We start from the raw sequence: 13564 nt of genomic DNA on the forward strand, positions 1-13564 counted from the left end.
CTGATAGCGGCTAGCATAGCGGCTAGCAGGAGGAATCTCCGCGGAGCATTTCTGCGCCACAAAAACCAGCGAAGAAGAAGTCAGACGAACCCGAGGCTGAGGAGGAGAACGCTGACGTCGCCATGGTGTCTCAGGTGGAGAGGAGGACATTACCAACAGGAAACCAGAACAGCGAGGTTTATCTGAGTAAAAGGTGGAGATCAAAGGATGCTCGCTCTCGCAGCAACGGCAACAAGAAGGTAAACATCGATCGCTCGCAGCTTCCTCGCTCCCACGTGACACCGATCACGTGACAGAGCTGCTCCCGTTGTTCCCCTCTCAAGAAAACAATCACGAGGCGCTTCACAAGAACACAAAGAAAAAGATTTTTTTAATTATTTAAAAATATAAAAATGAAAAATTGTGAAAAAATAGTAGGAAACGGAAAGAGGATGAAAGAGGGAAATCGTGATTGAATGACCGAGTATGTCTTCTGATCTGAACCCAATCCAACTCCTGTGGGCTATTCTGAAGCAGCAAGTAGAGCATCACTCTCCATCCAGCATCCAGGCTCTAAAACAGGTTATTCTTGAAGAATGGAAAAAGATAGATGTTGTAATCTGTCGCCACCTTGTTTATTCCATGGTTATAGACTTGGTGCTGTCCCTGAAAACCACAGTAGTCATACAAAATACTAGATGTGGTAGTTTTTGTTATGGGGTGTATTAATTCTTGCCTCAACCGGCTTTAGTAAAACTGAAGATTTTGTGAAATAAGTTATATAATTTCATGTTATGGAGTTAAATACGTGTTCAATAAAACCCAGCTTTGCGAACATTCTGGAAAGTGTTCCCTTGTTCATTGAGCTACTGATTAAAGAGACAGTGTGTATTCTTCTTGTCGATGGGGGCAGTAGATACCTAAATCATTGCAATGACCAGTATTTTTGTGTTGTAGTGAGACCTTACCAACAGATGCCCATTAGGGTCAAAAAGCCCTGGGGAGTGCAAAATTTAGCAAACTAACAAGCACATCAGACTCCCTTTCGTCAGTGGCTACAGGTGAGGAGGTAAATGTGTAAAACAACATTTAAGAATGACAAACGTTTTGTAACCGTTTGTTACAAATCAGTAAATGTATTTTGTCCTCATGGGCTCCTGTAGAAAGAAACATGGCGCCACCCAGAGACTTACCAATGCCAAGGAACCTTGCCTTGATGTCTTTGCCCTGCCCTGGTTGCCTTAGGAGATACGTCATCGGGAGCCGCCAAGACCAGAGGCGTGTCCAGGGAGTGGCCTGGGGTGGCACATGCCACCCTTGGAATCTGATTGGCCACCCCAGGTGCCACCACACTAATTTACCTTTAAATAGGCTTTTCATTGTCCACAAAAGGCTTGGGGGTAAAACAAAAAAAGCATAACCATTGATGCCACCCATGCACAAAGTTGTGCCTCACCTGGGCCACCCCATTTTAAAAGATCTGGACACGCCACTGGCCAAGATGTGTTGCAATGTTCATGTTCTACCGAGGCGTGTGTTCTCCATTTGTTAGCCGTTTAGCTAGCTGAGCGAGGATACACGGGAGGTGTCTTGTAGCCTAGCCTTGGTCAAAAATTACCCACAATAGAGCTCCGGACCCCACGTGACTCTCAGTTAGTGGACGCCATTTTGGCATGCAAAAAAGGTAAACAAACACGGATGTAACCATGAACATGAACGGGATCCGCTTGGATTTTACTTCGTCGGAGTTTACTTCACACTTTAAAACAGAAGAAATCGTTTTATATAGTCAGAAATTAAATAGACTAAACATCTCCGACCCTTACTGTGCCCCTGGGATACTTTTTAAAAACGCCAGAAGATGTCTGAGCGGACTTCTTACCGGCACAACACCGGACCTGGCCGGGGAAACCCCTTGGGATTCCCCCGGCCGGAGGAGCTGGGGAGAAGGTCTGGGACTCTCGACTCTACTGCCCGCTCCGACAGCTTCTGGCGTCGGAGCGGGCTTCTTACCGGCACAACACCGGACCTGACCGGGGAACCCCTTGGGATTTACCCGGAGGAGCTGGCTCCGGCGGCTGGGGAGAGGGATGTCACGCTACTGCCCCCGCAACCCGACTCCGGATACGCGGATGAAAATGGATGGATGGACGGACAAATAACAGATTTACATGTAAGTAGTCTCGGTGAGACAGATAATAGCAATCCAAAGTGCTTTTTATGTGTGATCTGACAATTGATCAACCATTGCTTAAAAATTAAATACAGCTTAGCCGGTTAATTGCTGTCATCATAAAACACGTAAACGGCAGCACGCAGAACTCACAAGGCAACGTTTTACTTGTTGCTGTGAGTAATAAGACAGAAAAAGCCCCGCCAAAATAAGTTTAGGAAGCCCACTAAGAATCGTAATAAAAGCATTTAAAATAAATACCATACACAGTTGAGGAAACGTTGGTTTAAGTACCTGATATGAAGCGGTCGCTGCATAAGCGAAATCCTTTACTCTCGGGATCCCACAGCTTCATTTTAACCCGGTCACTAGCGCGTTTTATTACAATGATCCAACGTTTGCGGCGCTCCGGATCTTGGGGAATCCTGTAGATGGCTCGTTCCTTATGTCGTCCGCGTCTGTTCTGCATCCTGGGGCACAACAGGAATCTACCATATTTGCCGTTTGATTGAGTTTTCTGACAATAACCATACCATACCATACCATTTTATTTATAAAGCGCATTCAACATGGCATTACAACCAGACAAGGCGCTGTACATTAAAAGATTACAGTTAAATTAACACGTTCAGAATGACATTTAAAGCATAGTTTATAAGAAAAAATGAAAACAAGAAAATACTCGAACTAACAGTCGTAAAACACTAAAAACGCAAAGGAATGTGAAACAACAGATAAAAACATATGAAAGAACCACAGTAATACAGATGTTAATTATTGTGCATTCTATTGTAGAAAGAATGCAGATGTCGAAAGTGGTCCATGATTATGTATTATATGCAAGGTTGAAGTAGTGAGTTTTCATGCGAGATTTAAAAATGCTAATTGTTGGTGCTTGCCTCACTAGTAGTGGTAATGCATTCCACAGCTTGGGAGCACAGACAGAGAAAGCCCTTTCTCCACGGCTTTTCAGACGTGCGTTTGGAAGAGCTAGGAGGAGCTTATCCTCAGACCTGAGAGCACGAGGCGGATTGTAGTAATGGACGAGTTGACACAGATATGGAGGAATAACAAATAGTCCAGCTGCCGGCTTCTGCCTGCCAATATGGCGCCGTTTCGATTTGAACTGTTGCATGCCGGGAGAAGTGACGTCAACTCCCGGAGCTCTATACACCACAGTATTTTCAAAAAGACGGCGGATCAGAAGCCAGCAGCTACTTCGGGACAAATTTCAAGATTAAAAGTAAGTCATCTAGTTAAAATTTTTTTTTTAATCCAAAGAAATTATCTATTGTTGGTTAGTTGCTTAGTAGTTGCAGCTTCGGTGGCTAGCGGGTAGTAACTCACTTATATTTTTAATTTAATAAACATATACACAATTTAAAAAGTAAAAGCCTTGTTATGTATTTATGTTGAAACTAATACATATAAAATATAACGTCTCCTGTGTCACGTGACGTTACGTGACCGCCGTGGAAGTCACGTGATGCAAGTCTGTTCCAGTTAACCGTTTTCTTTGACCAAGGAAGGAGTGTGTCTTTGGTACGTTCTGTGTTTGGCTTCAACGCAGCTGACGCGTCAGCTCTGAGGATGTTTTGCAGTCGGCAAACAAAACTGTCAGCAAGGTAAAGAGAAACCTTTCCTGTGTTTTCAAAAGAACCAAAAATGGAAGGACTATGTCCTCGTAAGCAAGGCGCCTTGCCTCGCAAGACATCGACTCACTAGGCCAGGCACCTTGACACTGAGAAACACCCTTAGACCCGCTCCCATGTATTTTAGACCTGATTTTTATGGTCATATGTTCTGAAGCCTCCAATATTTTTTAACAACTGGGCGTCATTTCATTCATTTTCAACAACATTTTGATGGATATGTCAAGAAATGAATGGTAAAAACTACACATTATCCCTTTACATTCCTTGTCAGAATCTTCAAATAACCACCAGACACTGGTTCACAATAGCAATTCTTTATTAACACTCACAAATACCTGTCACGTTGCGAGTTAGGAGGAGGTTAGGACCCAAGATGCAGAAACACCAGACGACACAAGGCAGGAGGGGTTTATAAAGTAAAATCCCTTTTATTTGGATGAGGAACAAAAAAAAATCCAAAGGGCAGGAAGCCAAAACCTTATTACTAAACTCAGACCAAAAACCAAAAGCTCACTTACTGAGCAGAGACCTAGAGACCTAGAGACGAGAGACGAGAGACGAGAGACTAGAGACTAGAGACAAAACAACGCTGACACAAGACAATGGACCGACCAAAAATTGAGACACAGACAGGGTTTTATACACTGGGGAGGATGAGAGGGAGATGACCTGCAGGTGTGTGGGGAGAGAGACCAGGTGAACTGGGTTACTAATCAGGGAGGAAAACTAACATGACCCAAGAATAAAACCTAAAGACAAGAAGAGCAGGAAACATAACTTAGTAATCTACGGGGGGAGAAAAACCTCAAACACTGATGGGAAAAACACACTAGAGAGACTAATAATACGAACAGCTGTAGCTAAAGGAGAATGACCTAAGAGAAAAACCTAAAGACCAGAGGGGCAGAAAACATAGCTAATATTCTAAGGGGAGGGGGGGGGAGGGGGAAGGGGGGGGAGCTGAAACTAGAGGAAAACACTACAGAAAGAAGAACTACAGGGGCGTGACTAAAGGGGGCCACGGGAGCACAGGAACTGGGAGAGGGATATCTGAGGAGGGAAACCTAGAGGGCTGAAGATCTGGGGGAAAATGGAGAACATCAGGAGACACATGAGGAAGACGCAGAACAAGGACACATGAGGGCGCTAGAAGACACAAAACGAGAACCTAGAGAGGGATGGAGAACACAAGGAGACACACGAGGGGAGACGCAGACTCAGACCATGACAATACCCTGCAGCAACAAGCACCAATAAAACTATCCCTCCCTGCTAACAACACCCCCCATATAAAACAAGCAGCACACTTAGCTTTACAGTCCGCTCGACCCCCTCCCGGGGTCAAAGCTCCAGCGCCGTCCAACGCCCCGGGATCTAACGTCGTTGGCGGCGGTTGAATCCTCCGGCCTGGTGACCACCGGTCGGTAAGCCCTGGCTGACTACAGGAGGCGGCTGACCTCCCCTCCTCCCACAGGAACGCCTCACCTCTCGCTGGCTGCCTTCGTCGCCGGCAGCCCTAAACAGCTGTGATCGACACCCACCCCCCGTCACCAGGGCTCCGCGTCCGCTCACGCAGTCCGACTGTTCTCCCAACCACGAGCCCTCTCCTCCCCGGTCTCTTCAGCTCTTCCCGTGTCCTCATCAGTGCAGTAATTCCTCACACCTGGCCCCCGTAGGTTAACTCCGCCCTCTTCACACCACAGCACTTTTTAAAAGTGGGTGTACCCTTTTATGCTGAGCACTGTACAATAAGCCTCCCAACAACCTCATTGATGCTGCTTCACAACACCTGTCTAAGCTTCACTCAGACTAGCCGTTGACTCATCAGTCCTCTGAAACGTGATCCATTTCCACAAACTATCCACACAACAGGACGTCATTATTCGTAACATTTACACAGAAACGTGCTACGAAATTCCCCCAAAGCTCAGGTCATAGTTAATGGGTAAGATTTCACTGCGATCAGAAATCACAAATTAGGTCAAAATGAATAAAATCAACTTTAATTCATCGAATAATTGTGTGATGTTTTATAGGGAAGTCCAATATCGGCATTAAAATGTAGCATCGGAGGTGACTGGAATCTGCTTTTTCCCTTTTAACGACACATCCTTTACGTAGCACGCACACGTTATACGTCAAACTCTTCCGCTACTTCGTCTCACCTTCAAAATGTCAAAATATGACGGATCTGAGGTCAAGTTTTTGTTTTGAAATAGAAATGCAGCTGTGTTGTTATTAAGAGTTGAAATGTAAAATAAAACTAGTTTAAGAGGTAAAACCGGAGCGAGATCATCCACAGGAACAAAAATGTGACTTTTTTGTGTTCAGTTCAGAACTGCTACCAGTTTATGGATCTACCACCAGATCCTGCTGCTCTAGTCCCAGATGGATCAGGAACCTGGACCTGTCCCAGACTAGAACAGACTTGTTAGACCTGATCATCAGCGCGACGTCTTTGTGCCGGTGGGCGGTGACCTTGGCGGGGAAACCGCCGTGAGGATGGCCTCCATGATGGCGGCACAGTTTAAGCTGCTGCTCTCTTGGGTCCTCGTGCTCAGACAGGCTCTCACGGTGCTCCGGTTTTTCCGGTGACCACCCGTCTGGGTTTTGCTTTTGTATTCTGTTCTTTTTGGTTCCTCCAATAGAAATTCCTCATTGCAAGTTTCAGAAATCACCTGACCTCTGCTCTCTGCAGCCCAGAACCCTCAGCGGTGGATTTTCCACATCACCCAGACTAGTTCGCCCACTTCCTGTTTCGGCTGCAAGCTGCCAGGAACCAAAGTTGCGGCCATGATTTCATGTCAACCCAAACGTGTTACACGTTTATATCTGGACGCCTCGCTCGTGTGCAGATATATTTCTGCCCCAGCCACCGGGACTCACGTGATTCACTGTTTTGGGACTTCCTCAGTTTTGCAGACACACTCTGCTTTTTGCGTTCACGGACAAGAACGTGTGTTGCTTCAGAGAGGAATGCTGTTGGTTTGCACAGCAATGACCAGTTTGTTGCCAGTGTTCCCATTAGGTCGGTTTCACAAACGACGGCACCAATGGGACAAACGTGCTGACTGAGATTAATTACAGGAATCACAAATTTTCTGAAAATGTCCAAATCACGTAGAGACCTTGGAGGACAACGTCCAGATGCCAGGGTCCCACAGTGGATGGTCACATGCAGGCGTAGCCGAGCTGCTGTGTGCTCTCAGCTGTTGCACAACGCTCCACACACTCGCGGCAGGTCTTCTATAAATGAGCGTGAGACAACAACATGTGCACATTTGAAGGCTGAAGTTCACCGTCAGGATGGATGGAGGCTTCTGGAAGGGGACGCTGGTGCTGTTGGTCTGCACCTACACTGCTGAAGGTACCCTCATCTGTTTTGTCACATGCATCATCATCATCATCATCATCATATATTTTGGTGATTTTTACAAACTGAGCCAACATTTTCAACACTAAAACTTTTGTCTTTATGGGTGTTGTGGTTTATGCTAATGTTTAATGCTAACCCGAACTCATCAGAGGGTCTTTAACTGACAGTTTGTGCAATGGGAGCATGAATCTTGTGGATACTTTTAGAAGGAGACGTAGCTTTTGTCTCTCAGCAGCATCCCGACTGCTCTTAAACATTTTAGTTTAATGAAAATATCCATAAAATGCTCCTGATTCTGGGTTAGGGGTGCAGCTGCTTCAGTCTCCCTGCAGTGGGCTAACCGTTAGCTACTACAGCAGCTAGGATGGCACCTTTCAAGATCACCAAACAGATGATAAAAACAAGATTTAATAATATCAAAGCGTTCTCAGTAACAGCATATGAACCTACGAGCAGGCCCAGTGAGCACTTTCTACAGAGAGAGAGAGCAACAGGTGGTTTTAGTCTGGATTAAGTCTGACTGTCTTATGTTTAGGGGGAGGGAGCTCCATAGTCTAGGCTCCGAGCCGTGAAGACTGCACCCGTGGTACTGAGCTGTGTTATTGTCACTAAGGTCTGCTGATCACCAGGGGCGGATTTAGCAATTTGGGGGCCCAAGGTGAACACAGACATGAGCCCCCTTACGCAAAATTTTCAACAATCTTATTTTTAACTGGATTTGCGAAACTCTCCCCTCTTCTGACATGAATTATTTTCACTTTTTATTAGTCCTCCTCTTTATTCCGGTCTTTCTCTCCCTTTGAGTGCTCTCTTCTTCCTGTCAGTGCTCCCGTGCTTTTGCCTTTCTTTTTTCTTCTTCTATTTTCCATTTTGGTCCATGTTTTCCTCCCTTTAAACGTTTTCCATTGCCTTTCCTTTTTTGCTTCCTTTGATGTTTACATAGAAAAACGACGTCACTTTTGGAAGTGAAGATAAAAGCTTTTTCGAAACAAAGCTGCTTCTTTCTCTCATTGGAACCGCGAGGATAACTCCATTTCATGCTTCATGTTTTCACTACCGCTTCGAGTTTTTACGAACGCTCCCGCCTCTCTTCTTCTTCTTCTTCTTATTTGTGGTCTTACGGCACTTGGCAAACAACAAATTGGTGCATTACTGCCACCAGCTGGATTGGACTGGAATGACTACCAATCACTTCCTGTTTGTGCATCGGCATCTTAAAGGAATGGTCCATTGTGGCATTAACAGAGGGGTGCCAGCAGTCAGGGCTAGGGGGCCCAGGGGGCCGCCGACCTATGCCCAATGGTAAAACCGCCACTGCCGATCACCTACTCCTCTGTGTGCCTAAAAGGAGCTCTAAAGCTCGGGGCGGCGTGCTTTCACCTACGCTGCTGTCAGACGGTGGAATACACTCCCTCCTTCCCAGGTGCAGTTCAACTCCAGCCTAAAGACCCATCTCTTCCATCTAGCTTTTGGCCAATGTGTGTTCTTGTGCAGCATTTTAGTTATTTATGGTCTTATTCTGGATCTTATTGGTTTTTCTGACAGTTAAACCTGCACCCTCTGTGTGAAGGTAAGGTTTTACCCTGTGCAGCACTTTGGTCAGCTGACACGCAGCTTTTAACCCTCCCACTGTCTGTATGGGTGTGACCCCACGAGGAAAGTTGACCAATGCAAAAGTTGACACAGGAGGAGAGAAATGAATGAACCAGGATTTCAGCGTTGGACAGGGGTGGACTGGGACCAAAAATCGGCCCGGGCATTTTTATGGACTGTTGGCCCTCAGAGCGGGGGGTGGGGTAGGGTGGGGTGGGGGTGTTGTTGCAGTTTACTCTGTCTCTGTTTACTGCCATTCAGTTTAAGGAAATGTTTACACTTGTGTTCATTTGTAAGGTTCCTTTTGTTTATTTCTTGCCTCTAGCCTCACTTTCCCTCCACATGGACGACTTCATTAAGGCTGTGAAGCGGGTGGAGGCTCAGGACCCCGGATCGAAGCCGGTAGCTGTGCTGAAACGGCTACGCAGAGCCGCCGGCCTCAACGACGCGTTCATTCAACACTTCCTCTCTGACGCCGCCACCAGTGGTCCTGAACTGGAAGCTAACCTCTCAGCTTACGTTCACAAGGCTGTGCATCACAGCGTGCAGGAAGACGCCAGAGAAGAAGGAGTGGTTCTGACTTCTGATGGTACCACTGTTGCCCTCAGGCCACTCCTCCTGGGTCTTGAAGCTGGGTTCCTGTCCAAGACTCGAGGACAAGCCAGAGGCCTCTACCACCTGACTCTGGCCAAAGACCTGGGCCTTTCCTTAAGGCGGCGCTCCAACAGACAGCACTTTGATGCCGATGGCTGCTGGGACAACCTAACCTCTCCTCGGGTGTTCACCCTCTCAGCCAAACCATCGCTGCTAACTACAGCTCTGGTTAACGGAGGCATGGATGGTGTGGTACTGGGGATGGAGGTGTCTGGCAAAGCAAGACAACATCTCAAGCTCAGCAGTCTGCTGACGGAGTACTACAACCACCAGCTGAACAGCGAGGGACTGGACAGCGCCCCTCGTCTCATCAGCCGACGACGCAGGGAGAACTTTAAAGGCCTCACTCTTCCTCCAGCGCTGGCCAGATGGGTGGTGAAGTCCGTTGAGTTGGAGCAGCAACTAGGAGGAAACCCGTCAGGCGAGACAAAGAAGCAGCTCAGAGCGCTGGTGCGGAACAGACTGAAGGCGTTTTTCCACACGGTCACTGGTAAGCACAACCCAAAGAGGAACGTTCGTGCTCCAGGAATATCTGGTGACATGCAATACTTCACCGTGTTTTTAGGCTGCCCTCCCATCATCCCTCGGTGTATGTGGGGTGCAGAGCCGTACAGAGGAACGCCCACTCGCCTGACTCTGCCGCTGTCCTTCATGTACATCCATCACACCCACTCCCCGAGCGAGCCTTGCCTGACGTTCCAGCAGTGTTCTGCAGACATGCGCTCCATGCAGCGCTTCCACCAGGAAGACAGAGGCTGGGACGACATCGGGTACAGGTAAGAGCAGCTCCAGCCCTCTTATACCTGCCAAGAGCTTCTGAAAGAGTCCTGAAGACTTTGTGCTTTTGAAGCTTCGTCGCCGGCTCTGACGGGTACATCTACGAAGGCCGAGGGTGGCACTGGCAAGGAGCCCACACCCTGGGACACAACTCCAAAGGTTACGGCGTTTCCTTCATCGGGGACTACACCGCTCGTCTGCCATCTCAGCACGCCATGAGGCTGGTGAGAGACCAGCTGGCGGCCTGCGCTGTAGGTGGTGGTCGACTGGCGTCCTCCTTCACTGTGCAGGGACACAGACAGGTGGTGAGCACATCCTGTCCTGGAGACACCTTCTACGAGGAGATCAGAGGCTGGGAACGCTTTGGGGTATGTAGGAATACTGGGATTCCAGCTGGAATTGTAGAGAAAAAATAGGTTAACGGAAAAACGCTGAAATATTGTTGCATATTGAGAACACGTCAGCTTCTAGAAGAAATCTAGATCAGGCTTTTTACTCGAGGCTCCTGGGAACTCAGCCGTCTGTGTTTAGGAAACAGTAAAAGTTACTTTTTTACTCTAAAAACGAGTTCAGTGGAAAAGCATCCGGAGTCGGACAAAAACACAAATTTATCACGTGAATAATTTGCTGTTTTCTGCTTGTGTTCATAAATGTCTCACCTTTCTTTCCTCATAACTGTGTCTACACCTGCTGCAAAAATGCTGAATTCATGCTTCTTTTCTTCTTTAGGAAGTGAAGAAATGAAAAGCTTCTACCCGACGAGGAGAACAGCTGGTTAAACATTTCAAATAAAACCTCTGAGGCCTGTTTTCTGCAGATTCATGATCTCGTGTGACAAACAGAGTCGACTGAACCCTGAGCGTAAAGGTGCAGGTGAGCCGTAGCTGGTCCATCACCGATGGGTCCAAACACGCGCTCATTCCGGCTGGAGACATCTTTTAACTCAGTCATTTTTCTATTTGAGCTGGAAAAGTTTGACGTGGCTTGAGTCATCGTGCATGTGAGGAGCTGGCGTGTGCTCCTCATACACGTGTTTCTGTTACGGCCCCAACAGGAGGTGTTTAAAATGTGCAGGAGGGGTAACGTAGGAAACATGATGGTGAACTTAAATTTGTTTAAATGTCAGAAGGTTTAAAGGCAAGCGTGCAAACAGATGGTAAGCTTTGTTAAAACGATGCCGAACAAGACAACTCGTCAACAATTAAAACTCCCGTTTAAAACTTAATTCCATTTTTGGTTCTTTTTTAAACACAGACAAGGTTTCTCTTTACCTTGCTGACGGTTTTGTTTGCGGCTGCAAACATCTTCAGAGCTGATGGGGGTGAAAAAAGATGGCGGCCGGCGTGAGCGGCAGCTTTTTAGCAGGCTCGGTTAACTTGATGTTTTTTTAGCCAAACTTTGAACTTTTAGAGGTAGCAGCGCTAACGATCTTGTTCATCAACCCATACTTACCATATCTGGGTCCTTTTCTGCTTTTTTGCTCCTCCGTCATACCCGACGGCCTTTTCAGACATGTGCTAATAAGCTAGCATGATGGACCACGACTACAACCTAAGTGCCCTGCGTGAAGCCTGTGATGAAGACGTCGTAGAAGATATTGAAGCTTCAGAACCTAACTTAAAAGACCAAAAGGTAAACTGGGACCACATTCCTGTTAGGAACAAAAAGGCGAAGAAAATGAAGGTGCAGGAGTTAGCGGAGAGCAGAGAGGAAGATGTCCCGTCGGAGTTACGTGCTCTAAATCAGAAGATAGATGAACAAACTGAACTTTCGACCAGCTTTGACAAGCGCATTGAGGCTAACAAAGAGGCAGCATCCATTAACCGGAAAGATATATCTGAGCTACAGTCAAAGATAAATACTTTTCAAAAGGAAAATGCCGCACTCAGAAGTGCACGTGAAGACCATGCCCACTATAAAAGAAGATAGAATCATAGGCTACTTGGTCTACCTGAGAAGGAAGAGGAGAAAATGCGAGACGTCGTCATCGGGATCCTAACGAGGATCATCCCTGTCTCCGTCGATCAGCTGAGAGATACCGTGGATGCGGTCCACAGGCTGGGTTTTAAACCCTGTGTGGTGACCAGCAACCCCCCAAGAGCTGTTGTTATACAGTCCGCACTGAGAAACATCCGGGATGAGGGGTGGAAGAAATCCTAGGACGCCCGGGTATGCAAGGAGGTGCACATCAGCTTCAAGGAGGACTTCTCCAAAGAAGACAGACTCGCTCGGGCATGGACGTAATTTTCACTTTAGAAGTTGGGGGGGGGGGGGATCTTTACAGTATGCTCTAATGGGAAACAGGCTTCAAAACAAATGGTTGTTTTCCGCTTGGTCCTAGAGCTCAACCAGTGTCAGTTTAACATAACGTAATGTTGTTTTTGGATGGTAAAAAGTGCAGGGGTCAAAACTTGATTTTGGAAAAAGTGGGGGGGACATGTCCCCCCTGTCCCCCCCAAAATTACGTCCATGCGCTCAGGCCAAACTTTGGCCGTTGGTTCAACAAGCTAGGAAGAATGGAAAGAGGGCCTACCTGAAAGAAGGACACGCACTCATCGAGAACAAAAGGGTGGATCCTAACCGAGTTATCCTTTCCCGATGCTTTTCATAAGGTACGCTTTTCATTTTAGGGCTGTTACTTAGTTTTCCTTGACAGTAACGATGCTTGTTCCTGCACATCTTTTATTTCCTTTGTGTATTAAGTGGACCGCTTTAATTTTATGTTATCTTTGTTGTCTCTAAATGTTCGAGGTCTGAAGGACAATATTAAACGGAAAGCAAATTTTCTTTGTTGCAAAGAACAAATGGCGATCTGTTTTCTACAAGAAACACACTCAGCACAGGGCGATTGAACTTTTTGGAAGCATCAGTTTATTTCAGTCATGGGACTTCTCATTCTGCAGGCACCATGATATTGTTCAAGAGGTTTCTTGAGACCATCTTGGATCACAAAAGTGGGTCATGGCAGTCGTAAATGTAGAGGATGTCCGCTTAATTCTGGTATGTATATGTGGCTTCAACAGCAAAACACAGAACAAACAATTTTATCTGGGCTTAATAAATCTAATAGATGGATGGAAGATTTAACCTAACTCCAATGACTATGATGACCGCCTCCCCTCTAGAGGGCGCCAAAGCATCTTTAATGAAACCTTCCTTCACCCAACTTCTAATACTGGACTGTCTGACTGCTGGCGTGTGAGATACCCATGAATTAGGCAATATACTTGGTTTAATGCAGCAAATTACGGTCAATGCTCTAGACTTGATTTTTGGTTGATCCCCATGATCTAATCCAAAATGCTACAAACTGTATTATATCTCCATCACCTCTAACTGATCATTCCTCAGTATCGC

The 13564-nt window shown here is 46.6% G+C and overlaps 2 protein-coding genes across 4 annotated transcripts in view; one reads left to right on the forward strand and one right to left on the reverse strand.

Annotated features, from left to right (window-relative positions):
- The window catches only part of mcoln1b (mucolipin TRP cation channel 1b), an 89174-nt gene that overhangs the window by 10510 nt on the left and 65100 nt on the right, over window positions 1–13564 (reverse strand). The window contains exon 1 of one of the 2 annotated variants that reach the window (XM_015976694.3): window positions 91–229. The exons of the other annotated variant lie outside the window; for it this stretch is intronic. Coding sequence (XP_015832180.3) covers window positions 91–124 — 34 coding nt within the window. The 5' untranslated portion in view covers window positions 125–229. Of the gene's footprint in view, window positions 1–90; window positions 230–13564 lie in introns of those variants that run through there. 2 annotated transcript variants of the gene reach the window in all.
- Window positions 101–13294, forward strand: LOC107396844 (N-acetylmuramoyl-L-alanine amidase). Of its 2 annotated transcripts, none has more exons than XM_015976697.3 (5): window positions 101–239; window positions 9102–9920; window positions 9996–10206; window positions 10281–10575; window positions 10937–13294. In XM_015976697.3, exons 2-5 carry the CDS (start codon window positions 9119–9121, stop codon window positions 10949–10951), a joined length of 1323 nt encoding a protein of 440 aa, XP_015832183.3. In that variant the 5' UTR covers window positions 101–239; window positions 9102–9118; the 3' UTR covers window positions 10952–13294. The 2 variants fall into 2 exon arrangements, with proteins under 2 accessions (XP_015832183.3, XP_015832182.3); XM_015976696.3 differs by lacking the exon at window positions 101–239 and adding an exon at window positions 6995–7174.

The sequence above is a fragment of the Nothobranchius furzeri genome, chromosome 12, assembly GCF_043380555.1.
Source record: "Nothobranchius furzeri strain GRZ-AD chromosome 12, NfurGRZ-RIMD1, whole genome shotgun sequence".
Taxonomy (NCBI): Eukaryota; Metazoa; Chordata; class Actinopteri; order Cyprinodontiformes; family Nothobranchiidae; genus Nothobranchius; species Nothobranchius furzeri.